Genomic DNA, 22780 nt, shown 5'->3' with positions numbered 1-22780 from the left:
AATCCCCCCGGTAAAATAAAACTAAAAATAATTAATTTCAAATAAAAAAAAAAATAGTGTGTGTTTCGAACCATTGGCAGCGGTGCCGCAGGTGGTGAGCACATCCAGAGCCATACAATAAGCTCGTGCGGCCATGCCGAACTCCTCCCTCTGGAAATGGAAGTTCCCTCGCTCCCGCTTCTGGTTGCCGATGCGGATGCGGTCCGATACGGGCAAATCCAGCGGGTCCGGCTTGTCCCCGACGTCCAGCAGCTGCAGCTGGTAGAGCAGAGGAGCCCAGGCGGGGATGTCGGGCTCTCTGCAACGCACACACAAAAATGGATCAATACGGCAAAGAGAAGGGGGCTGGTGTTGAAACCACAGACGGGTAACTCGGGTCAAGACGGATGATTTCTAACCGATCAATCAACCAGTCTGCGCGGATCAATCGACACGCTAAGCTAGTTTAACTTCCTCGATGACACGCTTGCTCCACGTTCGCGCAAGATCGATTTTTTTATAAAAGCAATATTGCACAATAAACGTAACGCAACAGATTCAAAAAGCATTTTAAGCCTTGTTAAATGTTATCTTGAGTTTGTAGTTTCCTTCTGAATTGGCTGTAGAAAGACACAAATACAAAATGGCGCATTGACCGACGTTGACAGTCAAAATTCTAATATTTGTTTCATGAAATTGTCGGCATTTATTCGCAAGTAAATTCCAGTCTATTGTCTTCTGGTTTTATTGTTATTATTGTTATTATTATTAATTAGGGTTGCACTGATCAATTTATCAGCTGGCCGATTTCCTTAATTTTGGGGGGATCGGTTATCAAGGATGTGGTTGGTTTGGAAAAAAAAATGTGTTTTGGTGGCTCTATTAGCAGCTCGCACCTTGAAAATGCTTCACCTGAGCAGATTGGAATTTGAAACCGCCGCAAGTCGAAACGCGGCTTCGTCTTACTCAAGAGTCACTCGGGTGGAAAGTCAATTTGCAGTATTGCGCTCGTGCGACTCCCGTGACCGCGCACGCGACACAAAAAGACGGGCTGGCAGGCGTGAGGGCGGTCACGTCGCCCGCACGGTGGCTGATGATGAACTCTCGTGATTGAGGAAGTCGAGTCAGGTCACGCCTGATTTCAACTTCCACGCTTTCTCCCTGCCAGGGAAAAAAAACAAAACAAAACCAAAAAACTTCCGTGCCTTCACGTGCTCAATCTCCATGTAAAAATAAATCGTCCTCGCCCAGAGGGCGGAGCTAAGAGACGCTGACGTCAATTGACCGCTCCGTGACGAGTTGTTACTTCCTTGTTAGCGCGAAACGGCCTAAAATTAGCACTTTCCACGTGTTTTGTCCTTCATGATGCTACTGACAAACGTGTGTTTTTCAAACGTGAATGTGCAAGGGTGTGACGGGAACTTGTTTGTCTCTGCTACTTGCTCATTCTTTGTGACTCAGAGAAAAGTTTTGGTTCAAAATTTCAAAAGCAAAAATTATCCGGATTCCTTGAACTCATACTAAACTCTTCAACTCAAAGTAAACTCAAAATGTCGGGTCTGACTGTTTATCTACAATTCAGAGTGGGGAGAGAGCAACGAATAATTTCCTGGGCTATGTTGATGAATCCCTGGAGCATCTTCCTCTTTGCAATGTAAATATAAATATAAAATATAAATTTGTGGCCTTTACAAGCCAGTTGTTGTTCTTTCACGTGGGCCACATGAATAGGAAGTTAGGGGTACTTGTGCATGACTCCTGAGGCACCCCACTCGACCAATGACGTCACACGTGCATCACCCGTTTTATTTTATAGCCATTGTAAAGCTCATGCTAACCATACTGCTAATTTACTTTGGACGCACGATATGCGTACAAAAGGAAAGCAAATCAAGCACATCGTGCCTAGAAATGTTAAGCTGATGGTAAAGGCCGCGGCTGAAGTCTCACTCACAAAACGCAGTATGTGCTCTCTAGAAGGATAAATATCTTTATCTATCTATCTATCTATCTATCTATCTATCTATCTATCTAGATAGCTAGCTAGTCATATTAGCTAGCTAGCCATACTAGCTAGCCATACTAGCTTGCTAGCCATCCAAGATAGCTATAGCTAGCATCCATCCATCCATCCTACCTATCTATCTATCTATCTATCTATCTATCTATCTATCTATCTATCTATCTAGATAGCTAGCTAGCCATCCTAGCTAGCCATCCAAGCTAGCTATAGCCATCCATCCATCCATCCATCCATCCATCCAACCATCCAATATACCTAGTTATCTATCTATCTATCTATCTATCTATCTATCTATCTATCTATCTATCTATCTATCTATCTATCTATCTATCTAGATAGCTAGCTAGTCATATTAGCTAGCTAGCCATACTAGCTAGCCATACTAGCTTGCTAGCCATCCAAGATAGCTATAGCTAGCATCCATCCATCCATCCATCCATCCAACCATCCAATATACCTAGTTATCTATCTATCTATCTATCTATCTATCTATCTATCTATCTATCTATCTATCTAGATAGCTAGCTAGTCATATTAGCTAGCTAGCCATACTAGCTAGCCATACTAGCTTGCTAGCCATCCAAGATAGCTATAGCTAGCATCCATCCATCCATCCATCCATCCATCCATCCAACCATCCAATATACCTAGTTATCTATCTATCTATCTATCTATCTATCTATCTATCTATCTATCTATCTATCTATCTATCTAGATAGATAGCTAGCCATACTAGCTTGCTAGCCATCCAAGATAGCTATAGCTAGCATCTATCTATCTATCTATCTATCTATCTATCTATCTATCTATCTATCTATCTATCTATCTATCTATCTATCTATCTATCTGCTAGCCTACCTAGCTAGCCATCCTAGCTAGCCATCCAAGCTAGCTATAGCCATCCATCCATCCATCCAACCATCCAATATACCTAGTTATCTATCTATCTATCTATCTATCTATCTATCTATCTATCTATCTATCCATCCATCTATCTATCTAGCTGCTAGTCTACCTAGCTAGCCATCCATCCATCCATCCATCCATCCATCCATCCATCCATCCAATATACCGACCTACCGACCGACCGACCGACCGACAATATATGGCGTGGGTCTAAGCATGAGCGCAAAATTTCTTCGTGAGGGGGAACCAGGTGCATGCAGGAGCAAAATCAATGGCAGCCTGTTGTAATACCGCCACAAATACGTGAAACGCTGAAAACACCGTGCGACAAATGGAACAAAACGTTTGAGTTAGTGACGACGCACTCCGTTTCCAAGTCAGTTGTGTTTTATTGCTCGATGGTGGTGTGACGCTGTCGTTTAGTGAATGTAAACACACCTGCCTTCCCCCCTGGGAGCCTTATGCAAATGAAAGCAAAGTGCCTCCGCGTTGTGTTTACGGTAAGCGATGTTTGCACTTTAGACAGACTGGATTCAAGTACTGCGGCTCGGCAGACGTCCTCGCCAAGATTTATGATAGCAGTCTGACTCACACATGCGGACCCCCTCGTCGGGTTTAGTGAAAGGGAAAAAGTCCCTCAGAGGAAATCAGTGGCTACTCTGACGTCAGGCTTGCCACTCCAAAGGCCAGGGATGTCGGTTGCCATGGTTACAACCTGGATGTCACGCTAATATACCGCCAGAAACATGGCAGGGAACTATTTATTTCAATTTTCAGTTCTTAACCTTCTGTTCACATTAAAACAAATAAATGTGTAAATTTTGAAGATTTTAGGCTTTTTTTGGGGGGGGGGGGGGGGGAATATTTACTGTAGAAAACTATATTGAGCGTTTATAGTATTTATTTGTTTACGTTTCCATGTAACTTTTTAAGACTTACTGATAAATTTGGGAGCTCCCTTGACATTTTGAAATGTAAAATGAAGTACTGTATATTGTCTAACATTAAAAAAAAAAAAAAAAAAAAAAGTCTGAAAAACTGTTCTATGAACATGCTTTAAGTGTAAGACATTCCACCAAATTCAAGATTGGCATTTATATTTTAAAAAATGTTGACACCAATATTTTTTGCCCCATTTTTCTGAAAAATTAATCTCGGATCCGATATATTGTTTATTGGCCTCCTTGACTACTAATAATCGGCATCGGTATCGGCCCTTAAAAAACATCGGTTTAAATAATAATACCAGCTTTTATGGTGCAGTTTTTGGTACCTCAAGCCAGAAGATTGTATTTTCAATTTCCTGAAAATAATTGATTTTTGGCGATACGAGATTCTGCCCATCAATGACGTTAAAGTGAAATATTTCATGATTTTTTTTTTTTTTTTTAATATTTTTGCTAATTATATCTTACAGCCAAAACGACAAATTTCCCCATCTTGAGACATTTGAATATTAATTAAAAAGAGAAGTTCTTCGATTTGAAATGATCCGTTATTTGAGTTCCACTTGACTGAAATAAACAAAGTCTTCCACATGACTGTAACGTATTGAGACGTACCTGTTAGCTAGGCTAACGATAGCATAAAGCTCTTCCGCCTACAAGAAAGTGGGACCTAAACATAAACGGAAGATTGTTGACTGAGGAAAATGACATGCCGGGCAATATAAAATCCCAGCTGAACACTTTTTATTTGAAGTTCCGAAATAGGGACGACTTGTTCCTCTCCTTCGCCGGGATGTTGACGTAGACGCGCGCGTGTTTATGTTTGCGTTCTGTTCTGTTCTGTTTTGACTCACGCGACATTGGTGTAAAAGGAGCTTAGCTGTAATCCTGCCCTTGGTGAGACGTCACAGCTGTTTTTTGTTTTTTTTTGTTTTTTCCTCGCATGCCGCCTGCCACACTGACCAATTCGAACTGAAAAAAAACACGCCTCCCATTCGAGTGAAACAAACAGCGCGAGCGAAGGTTCGTTCAGCTGCTTCCTCTCCTGTTTGTTTGCGTTTCCTCCTTCAGATCACAGTCGGGGGGGAGTCCTGACTGTTGAGCTGCTCAAAAGTGGCCAAATAATCACTGCGGTCAAGCCAGCCGCCACTCGAAAAGACGAAGTCAAGCCAGCCGCCCCAACGATTGTTAATACTGTGCATTACGGTAACATGCCGACGTGCCCCTGCGCTGGCCACCTTCAAAATAAAAGCTAATCAACACCTGGTTTAGGGTTTAAAATAAAGAATCATAAAAAAAAATAACGGTTTTGTTATTCCAGAACCAGACCAGTTCTAAGGGACACTACACCACCCCAGGTATCCAACCAAAGTACTTTGAACAAAATCTGATGTTGCATTTCAAAATAAAACTCATATGAACATTGAAATCTCGACTATTATTGCTGATTTCAAAAAATCATTAAAAAATTATGGTTTATTATCCCAGGACCAGACCAGTTCTAAGGGACACTACACCACCCAAGGTATCCAACCAAAGTACTTTGAACAAAATCTGATGTTGCATTTCAAAATAAAACCCATTTGAAAATTGAAATCTCGACTATAATCCCTGATTTCAAAAAATCATTAAAAATTCATGGTTTGTTATCCCAGGACCAGACCAGTTCTGAGGGACACTACACCACCCCAGGTATCCCGCCAAAGTATTTTGAACAAAATCTGATGTTGCATTTCAAAATAAAACTCATTTGAAAAATAAAATCTAGACTATTATTGCTGATTTAAAAAAATCATTAAAAATTCATGGTTTGTTATCCCAGGACCAGACCAGTTCTAAGGGACACTACACCACCCCAGGTATGCAGCCAAACTACTTTGAACAAAATCTGATGTTGCATTTCAAAATAAAACTCATTTGAAAATTTAAATCTCGACTATTATTGTTGATTTCAAAAAATCATTAAAAATTCATGGTTTGTTATCGCAGGACCAGACCAGTTGTAGGGGACACTACACCACCCCAGGTATCCAGCCAAAGTACTTTGAACAAAATCTGATGTTGCATTTCAAAATAAAACTCAGTTGAAAAGTTACATCTCGACTGTAATCCCTGATTTAAAAAAATCATTAAAAATTCATGGTTTGTTATCCCAGGACCAGACCAGTTCTAAGGGACACTACACCACCCCAGGTATCCAGCCAAACTACTTTGAACAAAATCTGATGTTGCATTTCAAAATAAAACCCATTTGAAAAGTTACATCTCGACTATAATCCCTGATTTCAAAAAAATCATTAAAAATTCATGGTTTGTTATCCCAGGACCAGACCAGTTCTAAGGGACACTACAGCACCCCAGGTATCCAACCAAAGTACTTTGAACAAAATCTGATGTTGCATTTCAAAATAAAACTCATTTTAAAATTTAAATCTCGACATTAATCCCTGATTTCAAAAAATCATTAAAAATTCATGGTTTGTTATCCCAGGACCAGACCAGTTCTGAGGGACACTACACCACCCCAGGTATCCAACCAAAATACTTTGAACAAAATCTGATGTTGCATTTCAAAATAAAACTCATTTGAACATTGCAATCTCGACTATAATCCCTGATTTCAAAAAATCATTAAAAATTCATGGTTTGGTATCCCAGGACCAGGCCAGTTCTAGGGGACACTACACCACCCCAGGTATCCAACCAAAATACTTTGAACAAAATCTGATGTTGCATTTCAAAATAATACTCATTTGAAAAGTTACATCTCGACTATAATCCCTTATTTCAAAAAATCATTAAAAATTCATGGCTTGTTATCCCAGGACCAGACCAGTTCTAAGGGACACTACAGCACCCCAGGTATCCAGCCAAACGACTTTGAACAAAATCTGATGTTGCATTTCAAAATAAAACCCATTTGAAAATTTAAATCTCGACTTTAATCCCTGATTTAAAAAAATCATTAAAAATTCATGGTTTGTTATCCCAGGACCAGACCAGTTCTAAGGGACACTACACCACCCAAGGTATCCAACCAAAGTACTTTGAACAAAATCTGATGTTGCATTTCAAAATAAAACCCATTTGAAAATTGAAATCTCGACTATAATCCCTGATTTCAAAAAATCATTAAAAATTCATGGTTTGTTATCCCAGGACCAGACCAGTTCTGAGGGACACTACACCACCCCAGGTATCCCGCCAAAGTACTTTGAACAAAATCTGATGTTGCATTTCAAAATAAAACTCATTTGAAAATTGAAATCTCGACTATAATCCCTGATTTAAAAAAATCATTAAAAATTCATGGTTTGTTATCCCAGGACCAGACCAATTCTAAGGGACACTACACCACCCCAGGTATCCAGCCAAACTACTTTGAACAAAATCTGATGTTGCATTTCAAAATAAAACCCATTTGAAAATTGAAATCTCGACTATAATCCCTGATTTCAAAAAATCTTTAAAAATTCATGGTTTGTTATCCCAGGACCAGACCAGTTCTAAGGGACACAACAGCACCCCAGGTATCCAGCCAAACTACTTTGAACAAAATCTGATGTTGCATTTCAAAATAAAACCCATTTGAAAATTGAAATCTCGACTATAATCCCTGATTTCAAAAAATCATTAAAAATTCATGGTTTGTTATCCCAGGACCAGACCAATTCTAAGGGACACTACACCACCCCAGGTATCCAGCCAAACTACTTTGAACAAAATCTGATGTTGCATTTCAAAATAAAACCCATTTGAAAATTGAAATCTCGACTATAATCCCTGATTTCAAAAAATCATTAAAAATTCATGGTTTGTTATCCCAGGACCAGACCAGTTCTAAGGGACACAACAGCACCCCAGGTATCCAGCTAAACTACTTTGAACAAAATCTGATGTTGCATTTCAAAATAAAACTAATTTGAAAATTTAGGTATTATATTCGAGATTTAAATTTTCAAAAGTTTTATTTTGAAATGCAACATCAGATTTTGTTCAAAGTACTTTGGCTGGATACCTGGGGTGCTGTAGTGTCCCCTAGAACTGGTCAGGTCCTGGGATAACAAACCATTATTTTTTAATGATTATTTGAAATCAGGGATTAATGTCTGAAAATCAAATTTTCAAAAGAGTTTTATTTTGAAATGCAACATCAGATTTTGTTCAAAGTACTTTGGCTGGATACCTGGGATGGTGTAGTGTCCCTTAGAACTGGTCTGGTCCTGGGATAACAAACCATGAATTTTTAATGATTTTTTGAAATCAGGGATTATAGTCGAGATTTCAATTTTCAAATGGGTTTTATTTTGTAATGCAACATCAGATTTTGTTCAAAGTAGTTTGGCTGGATCCCTGGGATGGTGTCGTGTCCCTTAGAACTGGTCTGGTCCTAGGATAACAAACCATGAATTTTTAATGATTTTTTTAAATCAGGGATTAATGTCGAGATTTCATTTTCAAATGAGTTTTATTTTGAAATGCAACATCAGATTTTGTTCAAAGTACTTTGGTTGGATACCTGGGGTGGTGTAGTGTCCCCTAGTACTGGTCTGGTCCTGGGATAACAAATCATGAATTTTTAATTATTTTTTTAAATCAGGGATTATCGTCGAGATTGCAATGTTCAAATGAGTTTTATTTTGAAATGCAACATCAGATTTTGTTCAAAGTACTTTGGCTGGATACCTGGGATGGCGTCGTGTCCCCAAGAACTGGTCTGGTCCTGGGATAACAAACCATGAATTTTTAATGATTTTTTTAAATCAGGGATTATAGTCGAGATTGCAATGTTCAAATGAGTTTTATTTTGAAATGCAACATCAGATTTTGTTCAAAGTACTTTGGCTGGATACCTGGGATGGCGTCGTGTCCCCTAGAACTGGTCTGGTCCTGGGATAACAAACCATGAATTTTTAATGATTTTTTTAAATCAGGGATTATAGTCGAGATGTAACTTTTCAAATGAGTTTTATTTTGAAATGCAACATCAGATTTTGTTCAAAGTACTTTGGCTGGATACCTGGGATGGTGTCGTGTCCCTTAGAACTGGTCTGGTCCTGGGATAACAAACCATGAATTTTTAATGATTTTTTGAAATCAACAATAGTAGTCGAGATTTAAATTTTCAAATGGGTTTTATTTTGAAATGCAACATCAGATTTTGTTCAAAGTAGTTTGGCTGGATACCTGGGATGGTGTCGTGTCCCTTAGAACTGGTCTGGTCCTGGGATAACAAACCATGAATTTTTAATGATTTTTTTAAATCAGGGATTATAGTCGAGATTGCAATTTTCAAATGAGTTTTATTTTGAAATGCAACATCAGATTTTGTTCAAAGTACTTTGGTTGGATACCTGGGGTGGTGTAGTGTCCCTTAGAACTCGTCTGGTCCTGGGATAACAAACCATGAATTTTTAATGATTTTTTGAAATCAGGGATTATAGTCGAGATGTAACTTTTCAAATGTGTTTTATTTTGAAATGCAACATCAGATTTTGTTCAAAGTACTTTGGCTGGATACCTGGGATGGCGTCGTGTCCCCTAGAACTGGTCTGGTCCTGGGATAACAAACCATGAATTTTTAATGATTTTTTTAAATCAGGGATTATAGTCGAGATTTAAATTTTCAAATGAGTTTTATTTTGAAATGCAACATCAGATTTTGTTCAAAGTACTTTGGCGGGATACCTGGGGTGCTGTAGTGTCCCTCAGAACTGGTCTGGTCCTGGGATAACAAACCATGAATTTTTTATTATTTTTTTAAATCAGGGATTATAGTCGAGATTGCAATTTTCAAATGAGTTTTATTTTGAAATGCAACATCAGATTTTGTTCAAAGTACTTTGGCTGGATACCTGGGATGGCGTCGTGTCCCCAAGAACTGGTCTGGTCCTGGGATAACAAACCATGAATTTTTAATGATTTTTTGAAATCAGGGATTATAGTCGAGATGTAACTTTTCAAATGTGTTTTATTTTGAAATGCAACATCAGATTTTGTTCAAAGTACTTTGGCTGGATACCTGGGATGGCGTCGTGTCCCCTAGAACTGGTCTGGTCCTGGGATAACAAACCATGAATTTTTAATGATTTTTTTAAATCAGGGATTATAGTCGAGATGTAACTTTTCAAATGAGTTTTATTTTGAAATGCAACATCAGATTTTGTTCAAAGTACTTTGGCTGGATACCTGGGATGGTGTCGTGTCCCTTAGAACTGGTCTGGTCCTGGGATAACAAACCATGAATTTTTAATGATTTTTTGAAATCAACAATAGTAGTCGAGATTTAAATTTTCAAATGGGTTTTATTTTGAAATGCAACATCAGATTTTCTTCAAAGTAGTTTGGCTGGATACCTGGGATGGTGTCGTGTCCCTTAGAACTGGTCTGGTCCTGGGATAACAAACCATGAATTTTTAATGATTTTTTTAAATCAGGGATTATAGTCGAGATTGCAATTTTCAAATGAGTTTTATTTTGAAATGCAACATCAGATTTTGTTCAAAGTACTTTGGTTGGATACCTGGGGTGGTGTAGTGTCCCTTAGAACTCGTCTGGTCCTGGGATAACAAACCATGAATTTTTAATGATTTTTTGAAATCAGGGATTATAGTCGAGATGTAACTTTTCAAATGTGTTTTATTTTGAAATGCAACATCAGATTTTGTTCAAAGTACTTTGGCTGGATACCTGGGATGGCGTCGTGTCCCCTAGAACTGGTCTGGTCCTGGGATAACAAATCATGAATTTTTAATGATTTTTTTAAATCAGGGATTATAGTCGAGATTGCAATGTTCAAATGAGTTTTATTTTGAAATGCAACATCAGATTTTGTTCAAAGTACTTTGGCTGGATACCTGGGATGGCGTCGTGTCCCCTAGAACTGGTCTGGTCCTGGGATAACAAATCATGAATTTTTAATTATTTTTTTAAATCAGGGATTATCGTCGAGATTGCAATGTTCAAATGAGTTTTATTTTGAAATGCAACATCAGATTTTGTTCAAAGTACTTTGGCTGGATACCTGGGATGGCGTCGTGTCCCCAAGAACTGGTCTGGTCCTGGGATAACAAACCATGAATTTTTAATGATTTTTTGAAATCAGGGATTATAGTCGAGATGTAACTTTTCAAATGTGTTTTATTTTGAAATGCAACATCAGATTTTGTTCAAAGTACTTTGGTTGGATACCTGGGGTGGTGTAGTGTCCCTTAGTACTGGTCTGGTCCTAGGATAACAAACCATGAATTTTTAATGATTTTTTTAAATCAGGGATTATAGTCGAGATTGCAATGTTCAAATGAGTTTTATTTTGAAATGCAACATCAGATTTTGTTCAAAGTACTTTGGCTGGATACCTGGGATGGCGTCGTGTCCCCTAGAACTGGTCTGGTCCTGGGATAACAAACCATGAATTTTTAATGATTTTTTTAAATCAGGGATTATAGTCGAGATGTAACTTTTCAAATGAGTTTTATTTTGAAATGCAACATCAGATTTTGTTCAAAGTACTTTGGCTGGATACCTGGGATGGTGTCGTGTCCCTTAGAACTGGTCTGGTCCTGGGATAACAAACCATGAATTTTTAATGATTTTTTGAAATCAACAATAGTAGTCGAGATTTAAATTTTCAAATGGGTTTTATTTTGAAATGCAACATCAGATTTTGTTCAAAGTAGTTTGGCTGGATACCTGGGATGGTGTCGTGTCCCTTAGAACTGGTCTGGTCCTGGGATAACAAACCATGAATTTTTAATGATTTTTTTAAATCAGGGATTATAGTCGAGATTGCAATTTTCAAATGAGTTTTATTTTGAAATGCAACATCAGATTTTGTTCAAAGTACTTTGGTTGGATACCTGGGGTGGTGTAGTGTCCCTTAGAACTCGTCTGGTCCTGCCTGGGATAACAAACCATGAATTTTTAATGATTTTTTGAAATCAGGGATTATAGTCGAGATTGCAATTTTCAAATGAGTTTTATTTTGAAATGCAACATCAGATTTTGTTCAAAGTACTTTGGCGGGATACCTGGGATGGTGTCGTGTCCCTTAGAACTGGTCTGGTCCTGGGATAACAAACCATGAATTTTTAATGATTTTTTTAAATCAGGGATTATAGTCGAGATTTAAATTTTCAAATGAGTTTTATTTTGAAATGCAACATCAGATTTTGTTCAAAGTACTTTGGCGGGATACCTGGGGTGCTGTAGTGTCCCTCAGAACTGGTCTGGTCCTGGGATAACAAACCATGAATTTTTTATTATTTTTTTAAATCAGGGATTATAGTCGAGATTGCAATTTTCAAATGAGTTTTATTTTGAAATGCAACATCAGATTTTGTTCAAAGTATTTTGGTTGGATACCTGGGGTGCTGTTGTGTCCCTTAGAACTGGTCTGGTCCTGGGATAACAAACCATGAATTTTTAATGATTTTTTGAAATCAGGGATTATAGTCGAGATTTCAATTTTCAAATGGGTTTTATTTTGAAATGCAACATCAGATTTTGTTCAAAGTACTTTGGTTGGATACCTTGGGTGGTGTAGTGTCCCTTAGAACTGGTCTGGTCCTGGGATAACAAACCATAATTTTTTAATGATTTTTTGAAATCAGCAATAATAGTCGAGATTTCAATGTTCATATGAGTTTTATTTTGAAATGCAACATCAGATTTTGTTCAAAGTACTTTGGTTGGATACCTGGGGTGGAGTAGTGTCCCTTAGAACTGGTCTGGTTCTGGAATAACAAACCGTTGTTTTTTTATGATTCTTTATTTTAAACCATAAACCAGGTGTTTCATCAGCTTTTATTTTGAAGGTGGCCAACGCAGGGGCACGTCGGCACGTTACCGTAATGCACAGTATTAACAATCGTTGGGGCGGCTGGCTTGACTTCGTCTTTTCGAGTGGCGGCTGGCCTGACCGCAGTAAATAATCCGCGGCAGATTTCCTCATCCTGTTAAAATGAATCCAATGTTGGCCCGCGGCAGCAGTAAAGTGGAAGTTGAGACAATTTGCCTTCAAATTGGAGCAGAATCGCGAGCGTAAAAATCATTGTCAATCATGAAAAACCATATGTGGCATGCGTTTCATTTAATTTGAGGCCACAAATTAATCAGTCGTGGTCATGAAACAGAGCTGGGCTATACAGTGAATTAATTTCATTAATTGGCATTTTAAAACTGCATTGTTGAAATTAGCTACATCGGATTCGTCATTAAGTTGTGTTATATCCCAAAAAAATTTCACAACTGGCGGAATACCGAAAGGTTTACAAGACGCATTTAAGTAAGGTATGCACAAGATATGAATAGCTTTTTTTTTTTTTTTGCACATCTATGAATCTTAAGTTTTGCTAAAACTTATTTAAAATCGGTATACATTGTCGTTTGAACATTTTCCATGGGATTTATTTTTAAATAAACGAAACTTTTAAATAAATATTTTTTTGTGTTTATTCCTTCAATTAAAATAGATTAAAATCATAATGACTGGAAAAAAAAAATAGATTGTATTTTTTTGGGCCATATTGCCTCGCCCTATCTTGAAGTAGTACATTGTAAAACGTGGGAGCAAAAAGTTTAATTTATAAAAGTGTGGAGTACTTGTGCATGACTCCTGAGGCACTCCACTAACTGTGCTACTATCGTCACTTTCTTACAATATAGGTAACGTACCAGGACCATGCTTACTTTTGCTCAACTCATTTTCATCAATTTCATCAAATAACAAATTGATGACTTTGGTTTTAGATTACTTGACTTGACTTGACTTGACTTGACTTGACATAAGCAATGGACATGTGTAAGATTATTTAGGCCTTGGTGTAGGTTGCACAATCTTTCTTGATTTGCAAAAAAGATTTGATTTGACGCACAGCAACGCCAACACCCAAGATTTGAACCCTGTCACTTAGTACTATAAGGCAGACATTCTATCCACTTACACACCGTGCAGCCTTTATAAGTCACTTCACTTCACTGCGTATTTACCTGTGGCGGGACATTGAATAATATCACTCAACAGTGACTCTGTTTGCAATGTTATTTATTTATGATAGCAAACGTATGACAGGGAACTAAATGTCACAAAAAGAAAAAAAGATATGGATCAAATTAATTTCCTTTTCAAGTCGCTGGCGACATTCCTGCCGTGCGTCGAAGCCAGATAACTTTCCACGCAGAAAATGTCACCAACTGATGACTATCGTCTTGCAAATTGTGACCGCACGGCCAACCGGCGGAGGCCGATACGGGCTGGCAAAAGTCACCTTGACGCATGTGTGTCAACACTTTCACATACACTTTTCAAATGATCTCACACACTACAAAAATTCTCATGCAAAAATCAAGAGTGAAATGCTTTCTCTGTACATAACTGAAATTCTCTTTGAACACAACTGAAACACTTTCACGTACACTTTTAAAATGATCTCACACACTACAGTAACTCTCATGCACAAAATCAATCGTGAAATGCTTTCTCACACACTACTGAAACACTCGTGTACATAACTGAAATGCTCTTTGACCAAACTGAAACACTTTCACATTCACTTTTAAAATGATCTCACACACTACAAAAACTCTCATGAACAATTCAATACTGAAATACTACCGAAACACTCTTGTGTACATCACTGACATGCTCTTTGACCACGACTGAAACATTTTCACATACATATTCTTCATTCGTCCTTTCTCCTTCCACACTCACAAAATTCAGGACTCTTGTGCTGGTGCATGTGCGCGCGTGCAGTTGACCGATGACGAAGTTGTGACGTCTCCGCACGATGAGTCATACTCCGACGTCCCCGGTGACGTCGTTTCCCGTCCTTCCGGGCAGCACCTGCTCAACCTCACACATCTCCTTTGCAGTCAGTGAGTGTACGCTTGAAATTTTTACTTGAAGTTGGAGTGCAGCGTGTGCACTGTCCAGCTGGATGATCATTAATTTTTTTGGCACAAAACTAGAAAATTATTCAACATAAAAACATATGAATTTAAAACAAATTCTTTGAAACACTATAATTATGCAAGTTCCTTTTGGATGAAACAAAATGTATACATTGAAATAACTCAAAAATTAGTCTTAATAATCTTTTTTTTTAGGATTATGCTGATTTTGTCATCGTGGAGTGTAATAATTGAATTTTGATTAATTGCACAGCCCCAATTTCACATCATGAAACCTTTATAGGCTGCATATTTACTACATAGAGGACAAGCTTGCGATGTTTTGACTGAGAAATACGCAGATAGTCCCCAAGCATGTGAGTGCGTAACATCCACTATCCGCTCCATCTGCTTCTATTTTTCTAGCGTTACAAATGAGGAAGATGCATAATGATTCACAGGTTGCCTGGCAACTCGTCGTCTCTCGTCGCCAGGCTGCCGTCACGCTGCAATCGTCACTCGGACTTTGACACGATGTCCATTCAGAAATTGGACGATGCCGTGCATCTTCTTGGTTTGAGTTTCAGTTCACAGTTCAGGTTTTCATATCTTGGGCGCTGACCTCAGCGGAGCGGAAACGATGTTCGGGTCGCGCTCGCGTTGGTTTTGCGTGGCTGTCGCGTTTTCTTTCGGCGTCCCCAAAACACGCTTCCTACGTTCATTAAAGAGTCCAAATTGGTCATAGCCGTGACTGTGAGTCAAAATGCTTGTTTGGCAAAATGTAAACCAAGTTTTGTTCAAGAAAAACCAACCAGACAAAAAATAATAATATTGTCAAAACATCTGTTAACTAAATAAATCCTGATTATTTTAGCTCTTACTAACATTTACAGTCAATTCATATATGACTGTCTTTCTACATTTTTACTCTGAGTAGCAACGACAAGTGGCCGCCATCTTTGTTGAATAAAAAAAAAAAAAGCTCAATTTGTCCTGAACACTTCATCCAATTTTCAAACGTGTTGTTGCATTGTACTTGGGTTTGCTGCTGTTGAAAGTCTGAAGAGCCAGACAGGCTCCCGGTTTCAAACAAGCTCTAATTGGCAAATAACAGACGTCCAAGTTAAGCGTCGACTTTTATTACAGCAATCCGTGACCCGTGTCCGGCAACTCGGACTGTATTTTTAAGACTAGTAATTGTACCGTAATTAAAGAGCATCCCAGCAGCCCACGCATGAATCTTCAAAGTCCGACGACTCGTTTATGAGAAATGGCACAAAAGTTTTGAGGGGGGGAATAAATGAGTGCTGCGAACGTGTCCAAAAATATGCTAAGACAAACAGAAAACTTGCTGTGGTCACGCACGACAAAGTCAACTCGGCCCACTGGTGAGTTGCCTACTCTAAAAATATGCTGTTCAAATAAATGTTATGGTCCGACGAAATACCCCACGCCCGCGAAATTGAGAATTCCCTGTAACTGAAGGTGGTTCTGCGTTGCGAGCAGAGCAGCGCAGATGGCAGAGATAAACCAGCTCGCTGTGGTCGGGGAGGTGAAGGTAAACAGCCAAAGAGATTAGACGAGGGACGCACTCGGTGAAAAAAACAAAAAAACAGCGCTCAGTTGCAAAAATACAGATGTGACCCCACTCAATGCGTCATGCAAGTAATGGTTAGCAACACAGGAAGTAAATGCTGAGTGAAAACTATCCCGACAGAGTAGACATCATCATCATCATCATCAGGCTTTGCTATGAAGGCATGGTACGTTGGCAGAAAAGAAAAATGGGAGCGTAGAAGTAAAAGCTTTATGTGAGAGGCCAACAATTTAAGGATATACTGTATGAGAGACAAGTGAAAATCAAGGCTGAGGTTTTGAGACCACGTCAAGAGTAAGACAATGATGGGTTGTGGACAAGTCAAGACCACGATTTGGAGGGGTTAAGACTGAATCAGGACCAAGACCAACGATATATGAGACCAAGTGAAGTCAAGACCAAGACCGAGACCAAGTCAAAACCAAGGCTCAGGATTTGATTCTGTGTCAAGAGTATCACTTGAGGGGTTGTGGACAAGTCAAGACCAAGACTTTGAGAGATTAAGACTGAACGAAGTCCAAGACCAATGCTATATGAGACCAAGTGAAGATACAAAGGATTTGAGACTGCGTCGAGTAAGACTTTGATTGTTGTGAACAAGTCAGAGCAAGAACTTGAGGGGTTAAGACTGAGTCATGACCAAAGATATGTCAAGATCAAGGCTAAGGGTTTGAGTCTGTGTCCAGAGTATCACTTGAGGGGTTGTGGACAACTCAAGACCAAGATTTTGAAAGATTAAGACCGAATGAAGACTAAGACCAACAATATATGAGACAAAGTGCAGCTCAAGACTGAGGATTTCAGGCTGTGTCAGGAGTAAGACTGATTGTTGTGAACAAGTCAGAGCAAGAACTTGAGGGGTTAAGACTGAATCCAAACCAAAGATATGAGACCAAGTGAAGTCGAGTCAAGACCAAGGATAAGGGTTTGAGTCTGTGTCCAGAGTATCACTTGAGGGGTTGTGGACAACTCAAGACCAAGATTTTGAAAGATTAAGACCGAATGAAGACCAAGACCAACAATATGAGACCAAGTGAAGATCAAGACAAAGTATTTGAGACTGCGTCGAGTAAGACTTTGATTGCTGTGAACAAGTCAGAGCAAGAACTTGAGGGGTTAAGACTGAGTCAAGACCAAAGATATGTGAGACCAAGTGAAGTCATTGAGTCAAGACCAAGGCTAAGGATTAGAGTCTGTCAAGCGTCCTGACAAGTCAAGACCAAGACCTTGAGGGCTTAAGACTGAGTCAAGCAGGACCAAGGATATATGAGACCAAGTGAAGCTCAAGACTGATTTGAGGCTGTGTCAAGAGTAAGACTTTGAGGGGTTGAGGCCAATTCAAGAATAAATGGAGGTGGTCCCACACGTACACAAATAATCGGGTTGGAAGGTGATGTCCAAGTGAGACCAAGTTAAGACTAAGGTGTGGAAAATATACTAAGACTTTGTCTCATACTCCTCGACTATGGTCTTCTTGACTTAGTGTAAACTCAAAAGACAAGGCATTGATTTTAAGTACTGCGGTGTTAAGGGTACAATAGCGGTACCGTTGAGGGTGCCACCTGAGGGACAAACCACCGTACCAATAAGTGTATGGCGGTTTCCATTTTTTCTGCCAGGATAAGGGCAGACATCGCCAAACAACAGGAGCCTGTCAAACCTTTTGCGGCGAATGAGTTAACGTGCCCGTCGGCAATGAAAAGCGGAACCGCCGGTTCTTGCCGGTGTCAGGTTACGTACGGCGATAAAAGCAAGATTGTTTTTCAAGATAGCGGTGGGATGAACAGAAACCTTTAAAATCGGTGACCTGTGACATTTGAAGAGCAGAGGGCTTAACACCGAGTCGGACCGCGTATACAAGTGATCCAAATCTGTCCCAAGTACCAACACTTGACTTGACTTATCACTTTGCCTTGTCATTTTTGCAACTTTTTCTAAGTTGCATTGACCCCCACCCCCCCAACCCCCAGCCCCCCGTCCCCACCCCACCCCCGCTCGCGGCTGCGACTGCGAGGCCACGGAAAGCCACTATTCTGTACTTGCCAGCATCGTCAAGAGTGTCAACAATGATTCACTTTGAACACATTTCCAAGAGCTTTCACGTGTCACTTCAGGCCGTCGTATTTGCTCTGGCTAAACATGGGAAATTTCAGCTCAAACATATCCTGCGACCAAATTTCCATCTGTTTTGGTCAATCCCTGACTTCACAACGCGGCTTGCCGTTTTTCAAAATTATGGCCAGGTTAATCTGGTATTAAAATCACAGTGAACACTGTAATTAATAATAATTTTAATAATTTCAAACAAAAACAGAAGGTGCATGCAGAGAGTTCTCAGGGTCAGAAGCATCTATGAAAATTTAAATATACTTGTTTTTTTGTTTTTTTTCTCTCAACAGTTTTTTTTAAATGGATCTATTATCGTATTCTTCGAAATGGCCGATGCCGATATTTGCCAAAATGCTGAATAGCGGCACCAAAAATAATGAAGTTTAAAAAAAAATAAAAAATCTTAGTCTATAGACATCTTTGTTTTAAAAATCCAACAAAAACAGAAGGTGCATGCAGATAGTTCCCAGGGTCAGAAGTATCCATGAAAATTTAAATATATTTCATTTTAATGTTCTTCTCTGAAGTTTATTTTACATGGATCTATTATCGGCCGGATGATTCTTCAAAATGGCCGATAACCGGTCTATCCCTATGGAATACAAATGCGTTGTATGAATTTTCTTGAACCACTAATTTCAACAAAATGTAACCACAAAAAAAGATGAAATCCACATCACCACTCAAGTAAAAATACTGAAACACGTATTCACTCGTCACTTGGTGAGAAATGTTCAGCATGCGCTTCATAATCCCCACAAATCCGCTGATGTCATCGTTCTTACCTGGCCAGCATTGTTTGTCCGCGCCATTAATTAAAGTGTGACGCATGCCGGCGCCTCAGCAGCACATACTGTACCACACGGACGGTTCCCAAACCGTTCTCGGCGTCAAACTACACCGACGACTATCTGCTAGCACCTCGCCGCTAAACCCGTGTTTATGCCTGCTGCTGACAACCGGCCAATATGACAAGCATTTCACATCCAACATGTCATTTATTCACATAGCGCTACCACGTCAATAGGCAGGCGTACGGTATATCACGCAGATTTATTGGTGGAGCTCATATTTTTATTTTTTTTGGGTGAGGAAATTCAAACAAATATTCTGACACCTTTTTCCACCAGGCTGTTCTGTCCTCGAGCACCCCACGTTTTATGCTTCGTTGAGCTGACATGACTCCTTCTTGTGAGTGTCTTTAGGTCTGCCCTTGGATTGTTCACAAGTTCCAAAATTGAAATCATGACTTGCTGTACGTTTTGTTTCTGGCATATCAAATGGTGAAAACATCCGTTGTCCTCGTGCGCTCTCATTTTGCCGATCGATTCCTTCTCGCCATACCAACCGCGGCCGTTTAGCCGTCATAGCTCCGCCTTGGCTGATGTGCCCATGTGGGATTTGTTGTGTCGTTGGCGGAAAGGTCAGGCGACGGCGTCATTTCAACGCAGCGCGTCTTTTCAAAGACACACACGCGTCACTGTATCTCATTGACGACTGATCGCGACCCCCGGCCCGCTCGCTGTGATCAATCACAACATTTCAGACGTTTCCATTATCCTTGTGTTCACCTTCTTCCTTCTTCTTCCCCAGAGGTCGCGACAACCTTGCACGCTTTTCGCACGCCGTTGCGCTGTGACCCGTTTTTTGATACGCCGCTCAAAGAAGTGAGCAAAAAAAAAAAAAGCAGCTCTCTTTGACACCGTTTGCAACGGGTCCACTCTCAAGAGTTGAATCAATGCGAACAACAACAGAGACTAACGAGATTTTCCTCCCATTGTCTCGCTGACGTTTTACAACGCGGACGCGCCGAAGCTGTCAAATCAGCTTTGGAACGTCCAGCCTGGGATTTAGTCGGCTTATTTATTCCATGCTTAGCTGTTGTCAATAGCTACAGACGAGCAAGAGCCGGAGCAGGCGGCAGTTAAACGAGGATCAAAAGGCTGCATTGATTGACTGTACATGGCTGACATGACTTGTTGGGGATGACCTGATTGTACAAGAATTGTCTCAATGCTGTATAACATTCATTTGTAAAGGGCTGTGGTAGATATGCTGAGTAGGAGTTACGTATATAACTTGGCTGAACGGTAGCTAGCTAGCTAGCTAGCTAGTCATGGAAATCACAAAATACCGTAGCAGTATTAATTTAGTTATTATGATCTTTCAGTGATGCCATAAGGTCTTCTATCGACCTAGCTAGCTAGCTAGCTAGCTAGGTAGCTAGCTAAAACACTGAAACGAATATTGTCATTATGATCTTTCAGTGAAGCCATAAGCTCTTCTAGCTAGGTCGATGGAAGAGCTTCTGTCGACCTAGCTAGTAGCTAGCTAGCTAGATAGAAGCGCTTATGACATCACTGAAAGATTATAACTAACGCTAATTAATACTGCCGCTGTATTAATTAGTTATTATGATCTTTCATGTAATGCCGTAAGGTCTTCTATTGACCTAGATAGCTAGCTGAAACACTGAAACGATTATTATTATCTTTCAGTGATGCCATAAGCTGTTATCGATCTAGCTAGCTAGCTAGCTATAATAATAATAATACCAATAATACCATATGTTGTGTCTGCATTTGACTCCAGAGCACACAATTCCAATCTGACACATGAAAACAATTATTAACTGAGCGAGCGCAACTTGGACTTGGGGAAGGGCGAGTTAACACCACATCTTTTGCCCCTCGACTGTATCGCACAATGCAAACAAGACACACAAAAACAGTAGCTCGCTCTGCTTTCAAAACAGCACCGAGTCGAGTACACCTGGATACGATGTTGCTAGCAATTATCGGGAGTGTTGTGTCATGTTTACCCACCACAGCTTTGAATTTTTTTTAATGTTTTTGTATGACTCCCGCGGACGTACTCGATGGCACATGTGCTGCACAGGGAAACGCATTTACACCACTTACTTAATTTTCTGCTTTTATTCAGCTCCAACAGCAACATGTTGGGTTTGATTTAACAGCTTGTGCCTGGGGTGGGGGCGCAGGGTGAAGTGGGTATATGGTTGGGGGTTTGAGGGATGGGCACGCTTGCGGAACATAAATTGCAGATGGCGGAGTGTTTGAAAATGACATCATTACTGTATGTTTACTTTGCGCAGATTCAAACAATGTCGCTGGGGTGACGAGTTCACCTTCACAGGGAAACGTACGACCACAATGACAACATTTCCACTTTTTAGCTGTAAATTTATTTATTTTTTATTTATTTTTTTATTAAGTGTTACCTTTTTTAAAGCATCGCAGGTTTTTAACTGTCTTTGCCAAATGTTATTATTTCTCAAAACTTCCTTTTGTAACTATTTTGCAGTTTAACTTGACTATATAGTACAGTGTTCCTCCTTTATATTTATATACCGGTATATTTTTTTTACGTGCTTTTTGGTTTGTTTATTTTTTTGGGTCGTTGCGCGGCCGTATCTCTCGAACCCTACGTCCGAACGGGGATATACGCCGGGCATCTCGTCTCGGTGTATCCAAGACATTGCATTACGGAGATAAAAAAATATATCCCGTACTGTACTGTATAACAAGTAAATTTATACAACATACTTTTAATGGAAAAAAAATTGACTGTAAATACAAAAAAAACCCATAAATGATGAATGAAAAAAATCATTTATAATAAAGTAAAAATCATACCAAAATGAAAAAAAAAAACATACAGTAAACGAATATATATATATATATCACCTGTTTTCTAGGTTTGGTCATGTGACATTCACCAGCTGCGCTGTGATTGGTTACCAGACCCCTTTGTGATGTCATTTTCAGTCGCCGACGAGTTGCAAAATGTGTTTTTAAAGGTATTAATTGTACATGGAAAAATAATGAAAATATCAGATTTATTCTAGGCAAAATATTCATGTTTGACTGCCAAAAATGGCTAAATAAGTCAAGTATCCCTTTAATGTAGCTCTTCTTTGAAGAGTTTACGCTAACGTCCATTAGCCCGTCTATGGCTTTTCATATTATATGTTAGCATTAAGCTAACAGACTTTCGTTATAGGAAATCATGAGGCTTGATTTGAACAGTGTGGTCTTTGAATAGACGATGTTTAAGTTTCTTTTGGTTTACGTGTCAATTTTAGAGTAAATTTCAACTATAGGAGTGCAAAATAAACTTGCTAGCTACATGGAGAACTTCTTTTAAATCTTATCGTTGTAATGTTATACAGTAGAAGTCTATCCCATTTCTTCACAGTGCTAGACGAAGAACAGATGCAAAGAAATATTTAAAAAAAACAACAAAAATCTCTGCTTTAGCTTGATCATTCTCACAGGCAAATTATGCCGTCCCATCTCTGCAGGT

The 22780-nt window shown here is 39.4% G+C and overlaps 1 protein-coding gene across 1 annotated transcript in view; it reads right to left on the bottom strand.

Annotated features, from left to right (window-relative positions):
- fkbp16 (FKBP prolyl isomerase 16) overlaps window positions 1-22780 on the bottom strand; it is a 33239-nt gene that overhangs the window by 5137 nt on the left and 5322 nt on the right. The window contains exon 4 of the mRNA XM_077517635.1: window positions 72-298. Within this exon, the coding sequence (XP_077373761.1) occupies window positions 72-298 (227 nt within the window). The remainder of the gene's footprint in view (window positions 1-71; window positions 299-22780) is intronic.

This window comes from Festucalex cinctus, chromosome 3 (genome assembly GCF_051991245.1).
Source record: "Festucalex cinctus isolate MCC-2025b chromosome 3, RoL_Fcin_1.0, whole genome shotgun sequence".
NCBI lineage: Eukaryota > Metazoa > Chordata > Actinopteri > Syngnathiformes > Syngnathidae > Festucalex > Festucalex cinctus.
This window is presented reverse-complemented; position numbering and strand designations above follow the sequence as displayed.